General features: G+C 36.8%; 1 protein-coding gene across 9 annotated transcripts in view; it reads left to right on the forward strand.

Annotated features, from left to right (window-relative positions):
• The window catches only part of HEATR5A (HEAT repeat containing 5A), a 66,389-nt gene extending 46,897 nt beyond the window's left edge, over positions 1-19,492 (forward strand). For 7 of the 9 annotated variants that reach the window (XM_061367613.1, XM_061367611.1, XM_061367614.1 and 4 more), the window contains 15 exons: positions 1,086-1,224; positions 1,983-2,162; positions 3,005-3,244; positions 3,820-4,001; positions 5,764-5,832; positions 6,253-6,432; positions 7,664-7,898; positions 8,324-8,572; positions 10,231-10,358; positions 11,276-11,423; positions 12,136-12,408; positions 14,605-14,829; positions 15,715-15,866; positions 17,317-17,530; positions 17,792-19,492. In XM_061367613.1, coding sequence (XP_061223597.1) covers positions 1,086-1,224; positions 1,983-2,162; positions 3,005-3,244; positions 3,820-4,001; positions 5,764-5,832; positions 6,253-6,432; positions 7,664-7,898; positions 8,324-8,572; positions 10,231-10,358; positions 11,276-11,423; positions 12,136-12,408; positions 14,605-14,829; positions 15,715-15,866; positions 17,317-17,530; positions 17,792-18,093 — 2,916 coding nt within the window. In that variant the 3' untranslated portion in view covers positions 18,094-19,492. The remainder of the gene's footprint in view (positions 1-1,085; positions 1,225-1,982; positions 2,163-3,004; positions 3,245-3,819; positions 4,002-5,763; positions 5,833-6,252; positions 6,433-7,663; positions 7,899-8,323; positions 8,573-10,230; positions 10,359-11,275; positions 11,424-12,135; positions 12,409-14,604; positions 14,830-15,714; positions 15,867-17,316; positions 17,531-17,791) is intronic. The other 2 variants (XM_061367615.1, XM_061367616.1) reach the window with 2 other exon arrangements.
• Positions 19,493-23,822: the final 4,330 nt, after the last annotated feature.

Raw genomic sequence — 23,822 nt, forward strand, 5'->3', positions numbered from 1 at the left:
ATACATTAACCTGTTGCTGACAAATGAAGTGCATGACCTTGCTGCAAGGTTTCCCTGCAGCAGACACTCAGCTCTGTTTTAAGGATGGCAACAGCTAAGGGTGCACAGTTGCTTAGTTGCAGAGAATAATGTTTTTATTATAACCTAATATTAATTTAAAAGAAGCTGCATAGCCACACAGGTGGTTCATTGTATCTTTGGAATCCCTTTCAGAACGTTCTGAAAATTGAAAGTAAGCAAATAAAAATAAAATAAAAAACTAATCAAGCAAACAACCCCCCCCCCCCCGGATATGTCATCCTTTTTTTAAGTCTTTTTTCTTGTTCATGTAAAAGTGAACCTGTTCTAATGTATTTTTCAGTATAAAGAACAAACGCTGGCCTGGTGTTGTTAAACTATGGTGATGCTGTAAACTTTTTTGCCAGAAATTGCTCAGGAGAGCTGACTTATCTCAGTGTCATACATTCACCAGTAATTCTCACCCTTCCTCTCACCTCCTTTAAAATGTACTTTGATAGAATCTGAGTATATAGTATTTTTTTGTGATGAAATTGCAGCAGTGCTCTTTTTGCCCTTTCCTGTAAACTTCCTTTCATGCATGGAAGTTCAGATTTACTAAAGCTTCATTAACTGTCTCACCCTTGGTTACGCTGGCATTTCTCTAGTTACATGTCAGGATGACTAGAGTAATTTTCTCTTGCACTGAGTTTTCAAACCCATTATATGTACCCTGTAGTCGAAGAATAGAGTTCATTGTTCTTTGGGACCATGATTTAGCTGTCACTGAAGTTAATGTGGGTTTTCCTACTTCCTACTGATGGGAACCCAAACCAGTCTTACAAGTTACCTTTGGTGAGAAAATGTTGAAAATACTGATATATTAAAATTGATTACAGGTGTTGCAAAGCCTTTCATTTGGGATTAAAAAAAATAAATAAAATAGCTGAGCAAAAATAGCATCAATTACATGCTTACTGACTTCACAGATTTGTCATAACTGCAATTGTTCTGAAAATACTAGCCTTACTGAGATATTACTATAGAGGTGTGTTAGCCACCTTACTGTTTCTTCTTGCATATTTCAGGTGAATCTCTGTAGCTCATACTTACTATTGAGACGTGCAGTGGTAGCATGCTTACGTCAACTTGTGCAAAGAGAAGCTGCTGAGGTATCAGAATATGCTGTTGCATTAGTGAAAGAGAACAGAGAAGATTTTACTCCAGGTGATGTATTGAAGTATGACATCAAATATCTTGAAACATTGATAGAGAATTTTAAACTCTGCTATGCATATGAAAACTTCCTAAAGTTTTTTGGTTTTTTTTGCTAAAAGGCCTGAGAATGATCTCTAGTTCATCCGAGGACAGTGGTAATTAATGATTTTACTTTGGATTTCAATTCAAGCTGATTTGGAAACTTTCATAAAAGATAGGTTTCCTCGATTCAGATGTAACAGTTATTTTTATCCTTAGTAGCTGGTGCTAAATTTTGTAAAACTGCTTTTTAAAATCGGTCATATTGGGCAAATAAAAATTGGACATACTCATTTAACAAATTATTTCCATGTGTCTGGTTTTGAGCTTTGTTGGAGAAAAATTTTAATTTCCTTTTCAAGATAAAACATTGTTCTAGAGTCACCTCATGCGTAAGTGTGAAGAATGAGATGGCCAAAGATAATGCTTCTCAGAAACTCAGACGCTCTGGTGGTGGCAATACTGTGAAATTCAGAGTAGGATCCCCCCACCCATGGGTAACTTTTTTCTTCTTGTTAGTACATTTCTGGAGAAGTTCAAAGTTTATTTTGTATTCAGATGATTTAGATACGGTATGAAAGGAGTTAATGCTGTTATTTCAGAAGTATTTCAGGACTAGATACGTGTTCACAAAATACTCTTATGTGCAACCTTCGGTTGGGTTTCTGTGGTCATTACTGCAGTTTTGTTATGCGCAGCATTCAGCTTACGGATTTTGTTCTTAACAGATGTTAACATCAGAGAAATAGGCCTGGAGGGGGCATTGCTCGGCTTGCTGGACAAAGAATTGGATCAAAGATTGTGCCAAGATATCAAAGAGACTCTGACTCATATGCTTACTTCAATGGCAGTTGAAAAGCTCTCTTTTTGGCTGAAGCTTTGTAAAGATGTTCTTGCTGCCTCAGCTGGTAGGTGCTAATAAACTGTAGTTGACAACACAATGAAAATAAGGCCAGCAGCAGTACAGCATGACAGTGAGGGGAAAGTATCTTTGTTTCTTGAATGCTTAACATTTATGAAGTATATCATTGTCCTTCATAATGAAACACTGGACCCTTTAACTTAGTTCTTTCAGAAGGAATGTGACTTTCTCCATTCTGATTGCTTTTCCCTATTGAACAAGTTTTTGTAAACATTTTACTATGTCTTGTCTGTTCATATTCTTGCTGATTTATAGTCTTAATTTTAATTTATTTCTATATCAGAAATGAAAATGCAGGATACAGGTAGGCTTGTGGGTCCTCTGCAGTTACTTACAAGAAAAATATTCAGCCCCTCTCTTCTATTAATAACAGGAATCATGCAGATGTACTATATCACAGTGAAACTCTGAGCAGAGAAAATCAATTACTATGTTGAATACTGGGGAGGGTGGAGGGGTGTCTTCTTTTACCTTCAGTACAGGAGGAGAACTTGCATTTATATTTGCATTTGTTTGGAAAGGTACTAGCTTCTAATGTGCCACACTTATTTTAAAAGGGTTTTTTATTTCTTTCATTTCTTTCACTGAAGTTCTTCATTTACTTTCATGGTATTTCTTGTATTCCAGCAAGTGATATCAAATGAATGTTTTCTTACATTTTGTTTTTAATTCTAGCATTTACTTTAAGGCAGCAAGATTGAAGGGGCTCATAGAGAGATGGACTTCAGATATTTTCTTATGAGTCCTTCTGTAGTTTTCAGTTACAGTAAGACAGAATACTATGATTCTATGATTTCTTTTATTCTTCCTCCTTTGTCCTAAATACAGATTTCAATACAGTAGTTTCAATAGATACCACTCAGGAAGAGGAAACTGCCAAAGTGGATGATGCATCTATATTAACATCTGACAGTGATGAGAGGTTCCATCCTTTCAGTAATCCACGATGGTCTACTAGAGTTTTTGCTGCAGAATGTGTCTGTAAAATTATAAGCCAGTGTGAAAATGCAGGCAGTGCACATTTTGACGTAACTTTGGCTCAGGAAAGAAAACAACGTGATTCAAGAGGTATGTGTTAAGCACTGAAAGAATTTCACAGAAGGTGAAGTATGCTTAAAATAAATGTTAGCTGTTTCATCTTATTGAAGTTCATCAAAAAACTTGTGAACATTGAAACCTTTAATCACTCTGATTAGAAGCCTGTATTTATTAAGGTATAGAGCAATTTTTATTTGCCAAAATAAAAAGCATAAGCTTTGACAATCAGAAGTGATAGCTGGCACCAGCCTACATCATCACAGTTTGGTATCTGGCAGTATGACTGAAAAACTCCACTCTTTTTTTTTTTTCCAAAATTTGCATCATCACCAGTAGAAACACAGTGCCAGTTTTCAGTGCCTCTCTGTTTATCTGGAGGCGATTTCCTCAAAACTTTTTTTAGAAAATTCCTCATACATAAAAATATTTATGGTTAGGTGTCTGGTTGTTGGTTTTTTTTTAACATTCAAATGGAAAGGAGCCTAGATCAGCATTTTGAAAATGTTGGGGGCAGTCTTATTAAAAGGCAGATGTCTAAAAAAAAAAGGACTTACATCTAAATCTAATAAAACTATTTTCTTCTTTAATCTCTGTTCTCTCTTCAGATGACTTTTTGGTATTGCATTTAGCTGACTTGATCCGTATGGCTTTTATGGCTGCCACAGATCATAGTGATCAGCTACGTCTTTCTGGGCTTCAGACATTGCAAATCGTTGTTCGGAAGTTTGCAGCTGTACCAGAACCAGAGTTTCCAGGTCATGTAATTCTGGAGCAATATCAAGCCAATGTAAGCACCATTGCTAGTAACTTAGAAAAATTCAGAGTTATGGTTAATTACTAAAAGAAATTTGCTTTTTGCAGTATGTTGTGATAGAGTTGGATTTCAGTTAATTTGTTACTGAAACTATTATTGATTTCTTCAGACTTAACTTTCTTAAGAAAGCATCTTTTCTGTTGGCATATGATGTTTTAGCCTCAAAGTTTTGCAAGTTTCAGTAGTTTTCCTTCTTTACTATTTGAATACAGGAAAAACAAAATAGAACATTGGGTTGTTGGGGTGTTTTTTTTATAAAGCATTGCTTCCAAATTGTGGAAGTATTGCAAGAAATACTAGGGACAACTACAATTTAAAACTTTGCCTCTTTGTTTTTTTTATAAAGCATTGCTTCCAAATTGTGGAAGTATTGCAAGAAATACTAGGGACAACTACAATTTAAAACTTTGCCTCTTTGCTTTGAAGTAAGCAGCATTTGCACACCAGAGATCACACTATGAGACCTTGGTCAATAAATAACCTATAGGAGGTAAAAAAAGGGTTGTACTCACAAGATCTATTACATTTAAGTCTTGGTTGAGACTTGCAGAAAAGGTGTCCTGATCATTTTGCATTCCAGACCACACTTGCACTAGATATGACAGGCAGCTGTGTTAAGCCTCATCTGGGTCCCATTCTTCAATTTCTAGCAGGGACTGAGTAAGTCAGATCATTTTCTCTCATAGAAATTGGGAGTTCCTGAAACTAAAGACATCACAACTCACTTTGCTCTTGCTTTTGCCATTCAAATTCTGTTCTAATGGCACTTCTTGTCGGAGAGGAGAAGTGTTTTGATCTAGTCTGGAACTACCAAGGGAAAAAAATTCACCATTTGTCCTTGCTGTCCCAAACTGCCAAGCAAGTCACAAGTAGTGCTAATAATTCTCCTTTTTAACTTTCACTACCCTTAAAGTGTTTCTGCTAATACTATGCATAGATCTGCTCATGAACTGTTTCATAGAGGTTGAAGAGATGTGAAGCAGTCAAATATCTGTTGTTGTTTTTTTTTTCTTGGGGGGAGAGAGGGGTTGTTCATTTTTTTTTGTTTTGGTTTGTTTTTCATTAAAACAATTTCTTTTCACTTATTTTCAGAAATTTGTGTTTGTAGTACTTGTACTACACTTTGTACTTTTGCCCCAAAGAGCATCAGACTTAAGTCTGAGTGTTCAGATACCAGCTAAAGCAGCAAAGGAAGTTTTCATTAGCCTTTAGTGAAATAGTTTTCAACATTCAAAGTAGGTAAAATCTCTGCAAGCTGGTTAAGTGTATGTGTATTCTTTATTAGGTGACTCAGGTTTGTGCTCTCCCCTTGTTTCCCTTCACAAAGCTGACCAACTTCAGCTGTTTGTTTCCTTAGATCTGTATCCTTTCTGAGCAAGGAAATACCACTCATTAGGTGTCTTGAAAGACTTTCATGGTTTGCAACATTGTTTTTTCTCTTGAGGCCTACTCATCAAGTCAAGAGTTCAGGAAGAGGTTGCTGTTTCAGTTTTGCACTGTGCAAAAAATAGAATCAACTTTGAAGACCCCTCTCAAAGAGAACCATGTTTTTTAGTGTAAGCAGAACAATGAAAGTGTGAGTGCAGTTGTCTCCCTGCTCTTCAACCTCACTGAAACAGCCTGTGGAAAAATGAAAAGGAAACTATGCTTTATAAAGAAAAACTGCAACAAAGCCTGCTTATGAAAAGTAATTGGTTGTTTGCTATGCCTTAAATTTTGTAAAACTTCTCTTCAGGTTGGAGCAGCACTTAGGCCTGCCTTTGCTCCTGAAACACCTCCTGATGTCACAGCAAAAGCATGCCAGGCAAGTGTTGAAAGTCTGAAGTCTTAGGTAATAGACCCTCTGAAATTTTGTTTTTCCTTGATACACCATACAAGAAGAAGAAAATAAATTATCTAGCCTCAAATCCTCAATGTACACAAAATGTCATCCTATTACCTCTATGTTGTAACAACTCAAAGACTTTATACACTTTCAGATCTTTTCTAAAACTTTAGCAGTTGGTACTTGGCTGTTATTTGACATTGCTCTAATGGGTTTGGTTTTCATTACTCATGTATACTAAACTATACTGTCATTTAACATTGATTATTATCCAAGAGTGCTTGTGTCTCAATAGAAATGAAATCATTAAATCTGTCTTTCATAATTTTACAGATTGAAAAAAAGACTGTCAGTGGTGTTTGGCTCTCATTTCTCACTGTTTCTGTTTTGCAACACTAGGTATGCAGTGCTTGGATAGCAAGTGGTGTAGTAAGTGATCTTAATGACCTTCGAAGGGTTCACCAGTTGCTTGTATCCTCTTTGCTCAAAGTGCAGGCTGGGAAAGAAGCACAAAGTCAACAGTATAATGAAAGCACCTCAACCATGGAAATACTAGCTGTGCTTAAGGCTTGGGCCGAGGTTAGTGTAACAGCTCTTTATAGTCTTGGTGTCTGGTAGGTGAGTTAGAACCTTTCAGACAGAATGGTTTCAGGAATTGCTTACATGCTTCATTATATACAGGTTGCTGGTCCTTTGCTTTGCTTTGCTTTGATACTGCTAAACAGTACACAAGACTTCGTAAACTTGAAAAAAGCACTGGTAGGTAAACTGTTGTATTATACTATACATCCATACAAATATTATGTTATACAAACTCTGTATAACTTTGTACTGGATCCCAGATATGAGAAACCATGACAAAGTAAACTATGGATAAGCTTTTGTGACATGTAGTTTATGAGCATTTCACTTAAGCCCTGGGCAGTTGCTTCTCACTTAGGGTCTTACCCATTTCTTGTTTCCAGAATTTGAAGGAATTTCCCCCATCCTCTTGTGGGGAGAAGTGGAAGATGGGCTGGGTGGTGTTTAATCACTGGCCTGGGTAAACCCACTGCAACTAGCAAACTTGAAAAAGACACAGAAATCATAGTTGTAGGAGATGGATGCTCACAATAGCTAACTTCAGATTAGTTGAACTGGTCTCCTATGTCTCCTTTTAGTTGAGAAAAGCTTCTCTCCGGGGGCATTTTGGAGATACTAAAGAGGGTTGCTAGTCTGAAAAATTCTGAAGCCCATCTTTTTCAAGAACTAGAGAGGCATCTTATCACATGAAGTTAACCTACTGATGGTAACACACAAAGTTTGCAAATTATGAAAGACTCTGCTCTTCATTCTTTACTGCTAATGCAGGGTAATACATAGTTTGAGAAGTTGTTTGCAAGTACAATATGTCATTTCAGTTAAAATAAGATTTAGGAATGATTTGACTGTGGTTTCAGGATCATGTCTGTAGGTGTGTTACTTGATAATAAGTTCTTCAGTCTTGTAGCTATAACTGTAACAGGGTTTGATGTTTGGAAGCTGAAGCTGAACAGGTAGTATGTTATTTCTTAAAGGCAGAGAAGTTAATTGCAGCTATGTTTAGGAATTTCAACAAGTTTTCCTTTATTGGGACTCTTGCATCAAGATTAGCTGGGGCACTGGATTCAGAAGGTTTAGAAAATAAGTGGCTGTTCACCCATGCCTACTGGATTTGAGGCACGAATAGATTCTAGGAAACCTCCTGCTGGTTCAACAGGCGGTCATGCTAATATCACAGTAGTTTTCCCAGTGTTAATATTTGTAAATCTCTCTCCAACTGTGTAAACAGGTTTACATAGTTGCAGTTGAAAAGCAGAAAAATCAAAGCGATGCACACAGTCATTGTTTCAAAATTGGAAACTCTGCAGAAGAAAACTACAGAGATGTAACATCCTCAGCCGGTGGACTTCTGGACTTAGTACAGGCAGATCTTGGAACACTGAGCAAGCTCTGGCTTGCTGCACTTCAGGATTTTGCGCTCTTAACTTTGCCTTCAGAATATGCATCACAACTACCTGCTGAAGGTAAGAAGGCAAATCATTTGTGTTTTCACTTGTAAATGCACATCATTACTGCCCTAGCTTGTGTTAAGATCACAGTAAGATTAAATTGTATAGGGAATATGCATACTTGTATATGTGTCTAAAGATAAAGACTGGTTTTGAGAACAGAGATTTCACTGATGTGAGTAGTAGTTTGTCTGGTGTTCTTGTTTGTTGGGTGATTTTAAGGTTCAAAGAAGAAAAAGGAAATTTGGATTCTGTCCAAATGATATAAATTAAGTGCCTTCATTAGGCTGAATTTTAGTATTGAACATTATTAAAAAAAAGTCATACATAAAATAAGATAAATATGATTTCAATGAAAAGATAATCCCCTTACAAGACTGAGAAAATACGGTAGTTGAAAATAAATTATATCCTTAAAATTGTAACTTTTCTTCTTATAGGAGGTACATTTTATACAGCAGAGACAATTGAAAATGCCAGACCTCATTACTACAACTCCTGGGCACTGATACTTTATGCTACAGCATTATGGCTTACTAGCACAGGTTTCGTCGTCAGCGATCCAGATGAAGGTGTTACTAATCTCTCTAGACCTGTCACCCCAACTACAATGTGTCAAGATTCTTCTACCAGGCCCTTGGTGAAATCTCCTGAGGATGTGAATACTGACAGATTTCATCTTATCTTGGGTTAGTGAGTGCAAAATCTGTCTAGATGCTGTAACCCAAAATGTAATTTTAATAGGTAAAACTAGCAAATAAATATTTAATTATTCAAATTTAACTGTATCACTGAATATAGCATCTTTTAGAAAAATATCCAGGCAGAAGAATTTAAAGTCCTAGTAAGAAAACTGTAGAATGTTTTCTCAAATGTGGTAGAAAAAACACTCTATGTGAGTGCACCAGAGTTCTAAAAATGTGCTTTCTGCTCATAAATATACAAGTTCAAGGGTGTCTTTTATCACAGTTGTGGCCCTACAGTTACAGAGTGTATGGTTTAGCATCACAGAGTAGTGTGTAAGTTGGAAGGGACTTGTGGAGGTCATCTTTTCCACACACTCCTGCTCAAGCCAGGCCACCTAAACACAGTTGCTCAGGCCTGTGTCCAGGTGGCTTTTGAATATTTCCATGGATGGAGGCTTTGCAACCTCTCTGGGCAACCTGTGTTGGTGCTCAGTAACTGTTACAGTAAATAAGTGTTTCTGTAAGTTCATTTAAAGCTCTGTTTAAGCATCTGCTACTGCAGAGGATTATCAGGCAGTTGAACACAGTCTCAGTTCTCTAAATATACACTATTAGGTATTTCTGGTTGTATTTTTGTTTCTTTGGTCTCTCTTTTGTATCCTTTCATAGTAACTTTTTTGGAATGGGTTTGTATGAACCAGATGCATATGGCTTCTTTTGCTTCCCAGTCTTCCTGTACAAAGCCAGTTTCCCTTTGAACTCCATTGTTCCCTCAGTTAAAAGTTGGACCTCTGATGCAAAAGGTGCTCATTTTCCCTGCTTCCTAAGCTAATGGATTAGTGCTTCACATTTCATATACTTTGCCATAGACACCTGGCTGTTCATTCTGCTTCCAAGCATATTGCACTTCTTCATTTTCACTTCCTAGGGAGAAACTGAAAGCAGTTCAAAACATGGACATTTTCAGTTGCACAGCTCTTTAGTGTACGCTGGTCAGTTGGCCAAGTCATTCCACATTTTGGAATTAGAGCTGTACAACTGGGATGAGAATATGGATCACAGTTTACATAAGTTTATCTTCAGTGTCATGAATTGTCATCTGAAGAGTCCTGAAAGCTGAGGAAAAAAAGTGGTTATTTTTATCTGCTCTAGGATTGGCAAGCTTAGGTTTCATGTAATTTGTTTATTACTGGTGATCCAATTGTGATAGCTGCATTCTTTAGTGTTATTATAAAATGGGAAGATAAAACCTCTGCGTTTGAGTTTGTGAACTACGACTATTTTCTCCGTTGTTTCCTTCTATTGCCTAAGTCAGTGACTAAGCAAATATTCTGTGATACTTTCATTATTAATTGCCTACCTATTCATTGGACTTAGAGTTCAGTGTCTTACCTAGAAATTGCTCTGGATTTTTACTTATTTACGTTAATAGCCCGTTTGAATCATGTCTTCTACTGTGTAGAAGCTGAAATTCTTTCATTGTTTTGAGGGAAATAGAGTTCTTGCTCCAAGATATTAGCAACAGGAGATGAATTCGCTTAATATAAAATGCAAATGCTGTTTCTGTATCTGCTAAAACCTACTGTTGGGTTACATAGCAGTTGACAAAATTCCTTCAAAATTTCACACACATGTGGGTTTTTTTCTTCTCATGCTTACAGGAATTAGTGTGGAATTTCTCTGCTCTCCTCGATCAGATGCAGCAATGGAGAACATTATTGCCTGCTTACGTGCCCTACACGCACTCTTTGATGTTCCATGGCCAAGGTCAAAAATAGGTGGTGATCAGGTAATGTCTCAATGATCAAAACACCCCAAAATTAAGGCATAATTTTCGTTTGTACATTATCTGTACTATCTATTGTATATGCAGGAATCTTCAACACATAAGTAGTAGGTGAATTATATGCTTTACCAAAATCCAAAGCTGTACAGGGAGAGAGCACAACATGGAATCTGTGAGAAGACAGTGAGGGGCAGTGAACTTGAGGACATTTCATCAGGAAGGAGTAATTAGATGAGTAGGATGATAGACAGGTAAAGACAGAATTCCAGAAAAGAATGTTCTCTTTTTCCTTCTGTCAAGGGACAATTTAATTAAATCTATTGTAAACATTAAAGATGATAAGAAAACTGTACAAAATCAGTGGTATTAAACACCACCAACAAAAACAATCCCAAAAAAAACCCACACACAACACACCAGTGATCCTAAAAGAAGTGCTAACTTCAAAATTCCTTTTTTTTCCCTTTAAGTTAAACTTTGTACCATTCTGTGTGCCATGCAATTTCCTAACTTGGCAAAGGTGATAAAGCTCATGGACATGCTCAAGTTCCGCTGACCGTCAGTTCTCTCTCCAAGGAAGGAAATGCATATACTATAGCAGAGTTAGTGTAGTATCTCCACCTTTATGAGTTAAAAAGCCATAAGGTAAAGGTTACTTGGGGGTCTTTTTTAGTAGTTTTAAGTGCCTTATCTCTAATTACTGTGATTACTGTTTTGTTGGGAAAATTGAGCAGGACTCCTGCTACTGAGAGCTAGGAGCTAGATATGGAAGAAAATGCCAACTCCTGGCATTGTATCAATTATACTGTGTTCCTTAGTGAGATTAGTAAGAGCAATACTGTTGGCTTTAATGGGTATTAACAAGTTTCTAAAATTCTTACAATAAAATAGGAATATATTAAGCATTGTTCTTACTGTAGGAGTTGGGTGTAGAGCTGCTGAATGTTTTGCATCGTCTGATACTGACCAGAGAATCACCTGATATTCAGCTTGCTGCCCTTGAAGTGGTTCAACTGATTCTTTTTGCAGCTCAGGAACATGTGAAGGAAAAGCGGAGGAGTGCAGAAGGTACAGTAATATATGAGACGTTGAATACATAATATCAGGGTTAAAGCAATTCTTTCTTGGAAAACTGCATTCTTGGAGGTGATATTCTAAGATACAACTTAATTTGAAGTGTGTCACAATTGGTGACTAATCCTGGTTTACTTAGATAAGTCCAGGTGCCTGACATGAGAAATCGGGATGGCATGACAGATAGCAGGTGGTTTTGGTGTTGAGTAGAGGGCATGAAGTGAGGAGGAAGACTGGAGAAACTAAAGTTGGGATAGTCTTGTGTGGTGTCAGGGAAGGAGAAGTCCTAGTGAAAACCTGGGATCACCCGCAGTAGAGTAAGGGAGAGACATGGCACACACAGCTGCTGCAAGCCAGACTCCAATATTTACTCCGATTGTAACTTCCTAAAGTAAAATACCATTCCATTTTGTAAAATAAGAAATCTGGGAGAAGGATCAAAACACTTATATCAGGTGACATCATACTGGCATGGTACCTCAGCACATTCTATGTCTGAATTATTGTACACATTTTTCTTTTGACAATCAGTGCTTAGTTTGCTTATTCAGAAGAACAGATGTTTGCCCGTAGAACTTTGAATACATATACATGCACATAGTTATGTATCAGGATTGTCAGTTGGTGATGAAAGAGTCTTAAGAAGTAAACTTTCTGGAAACAAGGTACAGCCTGCAGATTTCTGCTATATTTCTTCTTGTTTTAGTTGATGATGGTGCTGCAGAAAAGGAAACATTACCAGAATTTGGAGAAGGCAAAGACACAGGAGGACTCATACCTGGGAAATCATTAGTCTTTGCAACACTGGAGTTGTGTGTTTGTATTCTTGTCAGACAGCTTCCCCAGCTCAACCCTAAATTAACTTGTAGCCCTGCAGTTCAATCTGGAAAACATCTGTTACTGTCAGAAGATGGAAGTAGACTGGTAGCAGCAGCATTAGTTATTCTCTCTGATGTTCCTGCAATCTGCTCTCCTGAAGGTATGCTGTTTCATCACAAGATTAATGAAAGAATATTGGGTTATTATAAGCCCCTTATTATTACCTCATTTTCTCAGCTGGATGAATCTGGCAGCAAGTTGTGTTGATTTGCTTGTGACAATTTCCTGTTCTAATTATTTTTTTGACTGTCAGATTACAAAACAAGTTACAAAACTGAAACAATTAGAGGATTAGTTTTTTCTCTTCCTCCCACATGTAGCAGTGCAATTAATAGATTAATTTTGTTCAGGGAAGTATATGAGAGCTACATGATTAAGTTCTTCTTGAATTGTCTATTCTGGAATTTATAATGCAGACATAAATTAAATTTAAAAGGGAAATTTATCATGTTACCTTTCATTAAGAACCATCATTTGAACATTAGGAAACCACTCTAAGGAATTAAGGTTGATTTTTTCAGATTAGTTGATTTTTTTTACCCATGATTCATTTTGGATTCACTCCAAAGTTCAAGATGGTTCCCCCCTGCCACCCCTCAATATCCTATTCATATGTATGATCTTTCAGTACTGGTACAGCCACACTTACAGACCATTTCTGCCCTACTCCTCTGTTCCCATCTTAGGTATCTGTGTTACGCCTTAGGCAAATTTTTGTATTTACAAGCCCTGGAAATTTTTAAACTCTTTCTTAATTTGTTCTCTGTTACAAGAATTTTCTTAAGGGGACAGCATATTCCAAACAGAATAGTAGGCAGTTCTTGCTACCACTGTAGGCTGATGATGTGATTTCTGTTTCCATCTGCAGCTCATTTATCAGTTCAAAGCAAAACAAACCTAGCATCACTTAAATTAAGGGCAACTGTCTTGTATGAGAAATAATCTGTGATTTTTCTTTTGTCTCTGTAGTTCTTTTTGTCTTTCACTGTTCAGATTATTCCACAAACTAACAGCTTGGGACCAGATGGGATGTTTACCCTAGAGAACTTAACATTTAAGTCAGGTGACTAAAATGAGGATAAGCTTGCTTATACAGTCAGTTGAATAAGGAAGCATTTCCAAAAGTCAACTCATATAATCAAAGAGAGCTCCAAATGGAATTGCATCTTCTTTTTTTTCCCCCTTTGATAGGTAACTGAAGTTAGAGTCCTGTGAGACCATGTCTCTTACTTCAGGCACCTGTATATGCGTATGTATGTATGTATGTATGTATAATAAAATTTTCAAACAAATTCTGCTTGGGGACTCCATTTCCTACTGAATTCCAACAGTCAGTTTTCAGAGACTTGGCTGTTGAAAAATAGAAGGTAGATGTCCTCAGGTTCAGAAAATATTTATGTGCATGTCAGAGAGCCTCATTATTCAACAGGTCTCTCACAAACAAGAGCATTTTAAAATCTTTTAAAAAGAAGGTTTGCTAATTAGGCAAGGACATAGGCACATGAAGCCTTTGTGCCTATGTCTCTGTGCTTTGAAGAATTGGAATTTAAGATAGTAGTAACACGTAAGTATGCAGATTTCTAGATTGTCTCAAATTCATGTAGATAGTCTCTTATTCTGACAGATTGACTTTCAGATTCACAGGGAGAGATGATCTGTTCAGTATGCTGTGGGACAGTCTGCTTCTCTCCTTAGGTCTCCTCTTTTCCAAAAAAGTTTTTAATCATAATTCTAGGATTATTTTTAGCACATTTTCAGTCTGATCCTCTTCTTATTAATCTGACTAAATTTTTGACTGTAGTGATTTCCTGGAGCAGTGGCAACCTTAGCTATATACATGTCATGCAGGAGTATTTCCTCTTACCAGTTTTGAAATTACCTTCTGTTAATTTCCTTCGCTGTATTGTCTTGCAGATACAAGATGCTCATAATTTTTTTTTCTCCTATACAGTGCTTTATATGCTTCCATAGCTTCTCCTCTTCTGCTCCTCAGTGATTCTGATCTTTCCGTTGTTTTCTCTGAACATAATTCCACACTTCATATAATAAAATCAAGGAAAAGATATGCAATGCTAATTTAAAAGGGGAGAAGATTTAACTTCATTTATGCAATCTCTCTCCCTGTTTGTAAATCACATATTTCATATCTTCAGATTACCAGGGCCTTGATTCACATAGGTGATTTTTAATCATAAATCATAAATACAAAAGACATTTCAAGAAAACTTTTTTTTTATATGCAAAAGGTACCTGACTTTTTTAGACTTATGTGAAATTATTTTGCTTTGTTTTGCAGGAAGCATTTCAGTTCTTCCTACTATCTTGTACCTAATCATAGGAGTACTTAAAGAAACTGCTGTGAAATTGCAAGATGGCCAGTTACCTTTGACTGTTGCTGCATCTCTACAAGCTCTTAAAGGGCTCTTATCTTCTCCAATGGCTCGAGCAGAGAAGAGTCGCACTGCTTGGACTGATCTTCTACGTAGCGCTTTGTTCACAGTGCTTGACTGTTGGAATCAAGGTAAGCACAAATTTGAGGTTTGTGTGTTTAAAAATGAGACACAAAAAAAAAGTTTGGGTGAAAGGTTGTTTGGTTTTATTTAAATGAAATGCATGCACTCCTTAAAAAAAGACTAATATCGTAGTCACAGGAGAATTAGTTAGCTACCAAGTGCTGTTGAAACTATAGTGCAGTCTTGTCCTTACAGTTCATATAAGGACTCATCATCTGTAAGGGTATAAATGTGGGTTTGCAGGCTTACCCCTGTATGATGTAGTGCCACAATGTAGCTATGAGCTACGATAGAATAAGCAGGAGTTATGGCTTCAGCACACAGTTGAGCACAAAAGACAACTCGACTGGATGCAGGTTCTCCACAAAGAGCTAATGTCTGTATTGAAGCAAAGGGTATTCAGACAGTGGTTCGAGAAAAAAATATTTTAACCATAAAGTTACTTTTCTGTGTGCTGCTTCTTCAACTCCCCAAGTTTTTAGTATTTTTATTATTTCTTATGTTTAATCTCCAAGTTGTAACTTGTCAGAATTGTTGTTTAAAATGTTGGTGTTTTAAGATACAGCAAATGAATTACATGTTCTTCATGCAAATTTTATATTCTCAGAATAGGTTGTACCCTAATATGTCATACATGCACTTCAAAGATATCTGTTGTACTTTATACAGAGGAACAATGGAATAGGAGTATGCTGTTATTTCTAAATATGCATATAACTACCCCTGAATTCCGCTTTTGGCATTGGCTTTTATTACAGTAAAAGTCCATATCTGCATCAGAGTATGCTAAAGAAACATAGGCATTGATATTTCTATTCCATCTCTTTGTAACACTTGAATTCATAGAATTGCTTTTTAATGCAAATCTAACAGACTGCTTACTTTATTGCTAGATGGGTTTCTCCAAGAGTGTGATGAAGTTAGCCTGCTTACTGCTATTACTGTATTCATTATGTCTACCAGTCCAGAAGTTACTACCATTGAGTGCCTTCAAAATCATTGTATTGAGAAGTTTAAAATAACACTTGACTCAAAAGATCCTCTTGTAAGTACTGGTGAAGTTACAAGAATATCAGTGTCATAGTAAATGAATTTTAGGTTTATTTTATGTTCAGTTGTTTCACTTCTCCTGTGTGTTGATTCCAGTTAAGTCTACCCTGCCTGTATCTGTTGTATTATTTTAAAATACAGTTGGAGCAAGTTAGCAGGAACATGCCCAGCAGTGTGTTTTATCATTTTTTTCATTCTGTAAACACTCGTGTATTCTTATAGGGTTTTATTATTTTTTTCAGTGCATCAGACTCAGAACTTTATACATAGATAAATACATGACACAGTTGTGTAGTTTTCAGGGACCTTTTATTTGTTTAGTTTGTCTTTGACATACAGGTATTATCTTTTGCACAGGAAATCCCTCAGCTGTGGATCTTTGAGAGCTGGAGCACGTGCCCTACCTAGCTTTTACGGTCCCAGAAGCATTAGCTCCTGGCTGCTGCTGGAGGCAGCATATTGAACTGATTAATGCTTTGTTCTGACCTAATATAAATATTTTTAAATAGTTGCTGTAGATTGTACTGCCATAGTTCTTCTATTACCATTCTTCATCTTAAAAAATGAAGTATCAGAAGGGGAAAAAAATCCATCTGTTATCATTGCAAATACAAGTGGCTTTTGTAGGAGTTGGGACTTTTTCACTCTGAAAGTTCAGTTCTGAAAATAACATGCATTAGATTCATGTTTGACTGTGAGAATTCACTGGTTTACTTGTATCAAACTGGTTTACTTGTATATTCATGTACTCTATGTATTCATATAGTAATAAAAATTTAAACAAAGTCACTTTTACTTGAGAAATAGCTGTAGGAAAATGCTTGTTTATATATTAATATATATCTAGCATTATAAATGTTGGTTTCCATAGATAGGAAATCACAAATGCCAAATATGACTACAAGAAAATGGTGGTATGCATTTGCAAATTTATCCAAGCATATAGGTATCTGAGCCTTTCAGAAATTATGTAGGAACGTGGTATTTCGGTCCTGTTGACTTCCAGTGACATGCAGGCTAATGCACCATTTGAGGCGTTGTAAAATTGTGCCTACAGTTTGGCAGAGGTAACACTTACATTTAAATCACCTATTTTCAGTCAGCTGTATTTTTGTGAAAAGGAGTCTGTTTTCAAAATGGTACCGAGACGTGATCTTCACACCAAAATTATGGTTTTTCCTTAACTCAAAGCTGTAAGAAGATACAGGGCTCAGTGGGAAGAAACAGGAAGCGTGATCTAGTTTCTCTTAATAATTTGACTACAAGTTACAATGCTCCTATAAAGTATTATGAATTAGCAGCTTGCAAGCTGGTGAATTTTCAAGCTGAGGCGTATTTTCCTCCCTCCCTAAAACTTTACCTGACAAGTTGTGAGTTTTAAAACACTCTGACATGCATTTTAAAATATAACACTTTGTAAGTGCAAATTTGATTTTTCCCTTTAGGTACAGTGTAAGTGCTACCAGCTGCTGCACTCCATCTTTCAGCACCCAAACAAAACTGTGTCATATCCTTATATTCATTCTTTATCACCATCCATTGTGAGAAAACTGCAGGAAACAGAAAAAGCAAAACCTGAAAATGCTGCTGAACTTCAGGTCATTCAGGAAGGAATAAAGGTGGTTACAGCTCTTACAGCCACTGCTGAGGAAGAGCACCGTAAGTTACTTCCATTACTAGTATCCAAAACACTAGAGATGCTCAAAGTTGCCACAAGTAACAAATTAAAACTAAACAACCACTAGTCCTGAACACTTAATTGCTAACAAAATTGCTAAGAAGAATGTTGTTCCTTTTACTGTACAATTCAAATAACTTTGCAATTTTGTAGTTTGTGTTAAATGTTAACTCAGAGAAAAAACAGAATTTGAAGCTGTTTTTAAAAAGTATATGTTTCAGTTGTATTTTCAATGTTTATAGGTGCTCATTTGGTGGCCGGTCTTCTTCCCATCCTTCTTTCCTTTCTTTTGGATGAAAATGCCCTGGTTTCTGCTACAAACTCAGCAAAAAGTCTGCATGAGTTTGCTTTGCAAAACCTGATGCAGATTGGTCCACAGTACTCATCGGTTTTTAAAAAACTAATGGCTGCTTCTCCAACTATGAAGGCGAGGCTTGAGTCAGCTGTAAAAGGCAATCAAGAAAGCATCAAAGCGAAGACTGCTAAACATGCAAAGAATCCTGGGAAAAGTTCAAGCATTCAGCTAAAGACCAATTTTCTTTAAAGTCTTATATTGTCAGTTTATGCACTTTGGTATCAACAGCAAAAAATGTCTTTTAATTTCTAATCAGAGTAGGATCACTATGAGTTGATCTCATATTTCAGTTTGCACTGAAGTATTACAGAGTTTTTAAGAGAAAGCATATCTCTATAACTTTCTCATTAGTTAGTGTAAGACTTATTAAGCATCTCTAAAAACTATGAATAAATCTACCAGAGGTCATCTAATCTGCATTTTTTGATTATTTTAGACTAAAATACCAGAAATGCACATGCCAATATTAAAAACTATAGTGAACTTAACCATAGATGTATTTAGAAGCAGCCCACACTTAGCCATTAAGTAAAATGAATTTTGTTTTAAATGTTTGTCAAAAACCCAACCCTGGTTGGGTTTTAAATCTAACTGGGACTTAAATTTACTTGCAGGTTGTAATCTATCCTAATTACTAATTTAACACACTGCATCACTAAGTAAACAGATCAAATAGCCTCATAAGCCTTACAATAGATTACTGTTGATCTCAAAAAAAAAAATCAACTCAATTAAGGTAATATTGATAGCTTTAATCCTAATAACTTCTTGAGCTGGCTGAGATTTAACGAATGCTGTTAAATACAGCTCTACAATGCTTCTTCACTGAGGACTCTGTTAGTGCTTTACACAGTGGGACTACTGTGCATATGTAAGTGTTTGCAGGCTTGGTGCCTTGCTGCTTGACATAGTCTCACTTTTCAGGATGTATACTGGTGTTAAATTTGTATTAGGCTAGCCAAGCAATTGAAGCTTACATACCTTGTCCAGGATAGGACAGCAATTTTAATATACTGTGCCTCAATTCAGACATCTGCTCTATCTGGATGTATGTTTCCCGATCTTTAAATGATCGGATATATATATATATATATATATATACATGTAACTCACCTAAACTTACGTATCTCTGCAGTGAGAGATGGACCTATTTGAAGTCAGCTTGTCTTGTGTCAAATGAAATGCAACAAACTCATAATAAGGAGTATTTAATTAACATTTTTATCAAGGAACATATTTTAATATAGAAAAATTAATATCAAAATTGCAATGGTTGCAAAGTATTTTCTACATATAGTGTGATGAATTATTTCTTAATACCCATATTATCTAAACCAAACACTGACAAACTGAAGATAGTAGTTCCTTCTTGAATCTAATTACTTTAAAAGAAAGAAGAATTAAAAAATCAGATTTACAAACTGAGAAACACACTGTGACTCAGGAAAAGCGTGATGTACTGTATTTTATTATAAGTTTTGTATATAAATATTATTGTAAATTGTACAGAATTAACCGGTTGACCAAAGTTCTAACAATTTGTTTTTCTAATTTACGTAAATAAACAAAGCTAATTTTCTTCACTTAAGATTTGTCTTACTCATTTTACCCAATAGCAGAGGAGCTTGGAGGACTTCTGTAACAGAAGGAAAATATTTTTATGCTGCCACAAGGAAACTAGTAAGAGATGTTTGAACTGGATGCACCAAGGTTTGTGACTTGACATTGCAGGTCTTCCTCTGTTCTGTGTAGCACAATGAGTAATTAAGTAGGATCAAGGAGAGCGACTTGGTGTGTGTAAAGACCTGTTCAGTGCCAAATGCTGAAATATGTGAACTATGGAAAGCTGGTTGAGATACCTGCCGTCTTTCCCTGGAGAACCGGAAGTTCTTTGTTCCACCTCTTCATTGCAGTTGAATCTGTAGTTGTTGGCTGTGTTGAAAGGAAGTTACATTAAAACAACATACTGTAAACTGCAGAATTAGTCAAAACTGTGCAAAAGCATCACGCAATTGTGATGTAGTAGTGTTTAATTGGATACAAGTCTGTAGCACTGCAGCTGAATAAGCAGTATGCCTTATACAGTTATTTAGGCTAGAGTAAATTTGAAATTGATCTGGTATGTTCCAAGGTGTAGGAGTCACTTTCAGGCTGAGAGAGAGAAACCTCAGCCAAGTGGTGCATGTATCACCAGAAAAAGGATTTACCAAATGCATAGGAAGCATAACAAGTTTTTTATTAATAAAAGTCAATTGTTAATTGGAATTTCCAGAGGGATTTCTCCCCCCTCCATCCTCTCATCCCCCCTCCCCCTCCCAAGACTTGCCACAGCAATGTGAATTATTGCAGTCACAGGAGGAATGGAATGGTCTTGGATAGTTTGGTAGTCTATCAGATGTAATAGTAATACTTCTTAGTAGGGATCAGGCAGCAAATCCAATAGAATTTCGGTATAGTTTTAATTTAATGAGTTTGGATGTATCTGTGGCAATACCAACACACAAGGGGTCACTGTGACAATCTCTTCTAAAGTTTCATCCCTAATCTCACTGCTAGGTATAAGGGGTTTGTTTTCAGCTTCCTGAGATGTAACTATTTTATCAGTAGACAGCAAGTCAGAAGCTGTTTCCTGCAAGAACATGCTATTTCCTAGAAGAGCATATTATTTCTTAACTGACAGTGGTCCACTAACAAACTGCTTGTGTTCTCTTCCAGTGAAAAACTTGGACAATGATACTTTAAGCAAGGCAAGAAAGCAAGGGAAAGAATTCCTATAAAATTAAAACTCTTTGTTCAATTTTTAAATAGAAAGGTAGTGTCATGGGTTCAGCTGGACAGGTAGATTATTCTTCTCTGCACTGTGGTGTCAAAAACCATAGGGAGAGTCAATCCCTTATGTCTTAAAAGTAGCACTACTTTGCCATCCCTGTTCCTGTGGGCATTCCTAGATACTGCTTTTTGCACATGAGAAACCCCTGTGGCCTGGTTACACGCTGAGCAGTAAAGTTGCTCTTAAAATACAGACATGATGAAATAATTGTTTAGTTACAACCTCTGATCCCTAAAGCAGCCAATAAGCTGTACTTTCATGCAGCCAATTGCTAAAAGAAGGGCTCAGAGCTGGCCGTGGAGCTCTTGTCTGAGCAACATTGGAGCTGTTGCTATAGATGACATTTCACGTTGGACCCTAATTCCATAAGCTGAAGTATGCAGCAAGCAGTTCATTTTTACATATGCTGCTCAAGCTGTTTAGTGACAATGGGGTAGCTTCAAAGACATAAAAATTAAAAAGTATATTTGGCCAGACATGACACACTTTTACCTGACTCTAACATTTTAAAATTGTGAATACTGAAAGTTGATTATCTAGAATAAAATAAATTGAATGCATTTGCTATGTTATGCTGTCTGGACAAGGAAACGTGAAAGGTATCAGTGCTGGCCCACCAACCTCTCAAACATGGTTTGTGGTTCTTATTTTGGCTTTGATGTACAGTTGCAGATTTTTTTTTTTGATTTTTTTTTTTCCTAAAATGTTCCCTGTATTCTCTGGAGGATGAATGGTTTATTACATGTAACAATGAAAAGGGAAGTGACATCTAAATATAGCAAAAGTAGGGCTGAAGATTTTGCCTGAGAAGCAGGTCAAAGCAAAAGCAGGCTTCCCAAACCTGAAGTAATCTCTGGTAGCTGAACCCCAATTCACTCACTCTGCAACCGAGTATCTATTTTGCCCTATGGTCCTAGCACCACTTCCATAGTCCCAGTGCAGAATCAGATTCTACAAGGTGGAATGTGGCCTCAGATCCCCTTTCTCCTGCTTCACTCCAGCTGCTTAATAGCAGTGGCACTCACAGTAGAAAACAAATTGGAGAATGAGTACCAGCCACAGCAGAGCCTGCTCTAGGGGTACATATTGGTGCATGTGCCCGTTTGTCTAGTTATTGCACAGACAAAGGTATTGGTTATATATGTAAAGAAGCCTGCAGATAGGGAAAGTCTGTTTCTTAAAGTTGCTTATAAAAAGCTACATTTAGGAATAGCAAAGATTGATAAAATCCTATTCTACAGCTACAGCCTGAAGATTTGCAATGGTCCAGCCTAAAATTTGATATTTTTTTTTAAACCAATGTTAATATTCATGTATTAAAATTTATGTGAATTGTCTCATGGACAATGAAATGCAATATAGAATTGCTGAGAATCCCTTTTCCTACTAGTGGGATTTTATTTTTATTATTATTATAAATTGATTTGGGGAAGATTTTGATTATGGTATTTTTGTAAGCATTTGAAATTTGACAAAAACTTCCTGTGGCTTTGATACATTAATGGGAGGGCACATAGCAGATTATGAAGTACCTGCTACAGCCTGTGGAAACTGGATGTTCCAGGCTGTGGTACATATTGGCTGTATCAATTTTACAGCTAGTGGTCAAGATTTGAAACTGTATTCTGTAATACAGATTGTACTGGACATTAACTAAATGAATGGCTTTCAGTGCTGTGATCTTCTCCTTCAGAAGGTAATGACTACATTAACTGTCAGGGATTCTCTCCCGATTCTCCAGATTTGTGAAGCTGTCCCTAGACTACACAGGATGCTCCAAAACAACTGAATCTTTTTCACTTCTCTTATATCTGAGTAATTCTACTAAGTGCAGGGCCTGCGGCAAGTAAGTATGTAAAATCCAGTTCCTGTTTATGCTAGTACTCCAGAATTATGTGCAGCTCCCTGTTAGATATCTTTTCTGGTTTGTCTTCCTTACATTCAGGTACCCAACAGCCAGCCACGACTTGCAGAGTGACTTAACGCTGAGTACAAGTGCTAGAGGGCAATATGCTCCAGAGGGTGAACCAAGAGATTGCTGTAAAGATGGGGCAGGCCTAAGGGTAAAGCAGCAGGAAAGGAGCAAATATAAAGGCTGCAGAGGAAGCAACAACATTCTCTAGGGATTCTTTTTCAAATCAAACAAGTGCTGAAGGATTAGGAGGACAGAGAAGAAGGAAGGGGGAAAGCATGTGCATGGGTAGTGAATAAAGAAAGGGAAAATAGTAATTAAATTGGTTACCAGATTGACTCATTGCTTCAAAAGGGCCTGTGTGAGGTATCATAGCTTAATAGTTGCTTGGAATCCTAGAAAATATTTTAAATGAGACTACTATGATTTGCAAAGTTGATGCGTTTTGATACATCAGCTTTGCTTGGTCTTTTTTGTACTGCCCATTATTTACCAGCAGGAAAAAAAAACCTTGCTAACCCTTCATGTAAATCAAAGCAAAACACCTTGTACTAGTAGCACAGGACGAGACAAGTTAAAGACAGTGCTGTAAAAAGTAATGCCAGGTTACTTGGGTGCAGTACTGGAGATCTATTCTTGTTAACCTATAGGCAAAGCAGCCACAATTCGGTCACGTGCTGTGTGGTTTCTAAGTAAACCATGAAAACAGTCACTGCAATGATAGAAATGTCATCAGAAAGCACTGTTTGTTACACGCACACATCCAAAAAAATAAAATTACTAAATAGTATGCAAAGCAGGAAGACAGGTTTGAAATGCTGTAACTCTCAACTGCAACAGCAGACACACACCCTGGCTTCCGTGCCTTTCCAGTACTGCCTACAACATCCATGCATATACTCTTTCTTTGTTTTCACTGAAAGATTCTGAAATTATTTACAAGGAGTTACTTGACTTACAAAATTTTTACTGGTGTTCTTACATTAGGATTCTGCCCCAAACCAGTGTGTGGGTTTTGGAAAAGAAGACCATTCCTTGAAAGGCATTCAGAGGCCAGAATGAATGCACAGAGAGCTGGGAAGCGTTTGTCACTGTTCCATGGCAGAGAAGTTTTGGAGGGCAGGAAGATGGGACCAGAGTGTGCTTACTGGTTTCTGGTTATTGTAATCACAGGGA

Source organism: Neopsephotus bourkii, unplaced genomic scaffold, assembly GCF_033783945.1.
Source record: "Neopsephotus bourkii isolate Nb327-2 ecotype Australia unplaced genomic scaffold, CSIRO-AGI_Nbou_v1 NB_1388, whole genome shotgun sequence".
NCBI lineage: Eukaryota > Metazoa > Chordata > Aves > Psittaciformes > Psittacidae > Neopsephotus > Neopsephotus bourkii.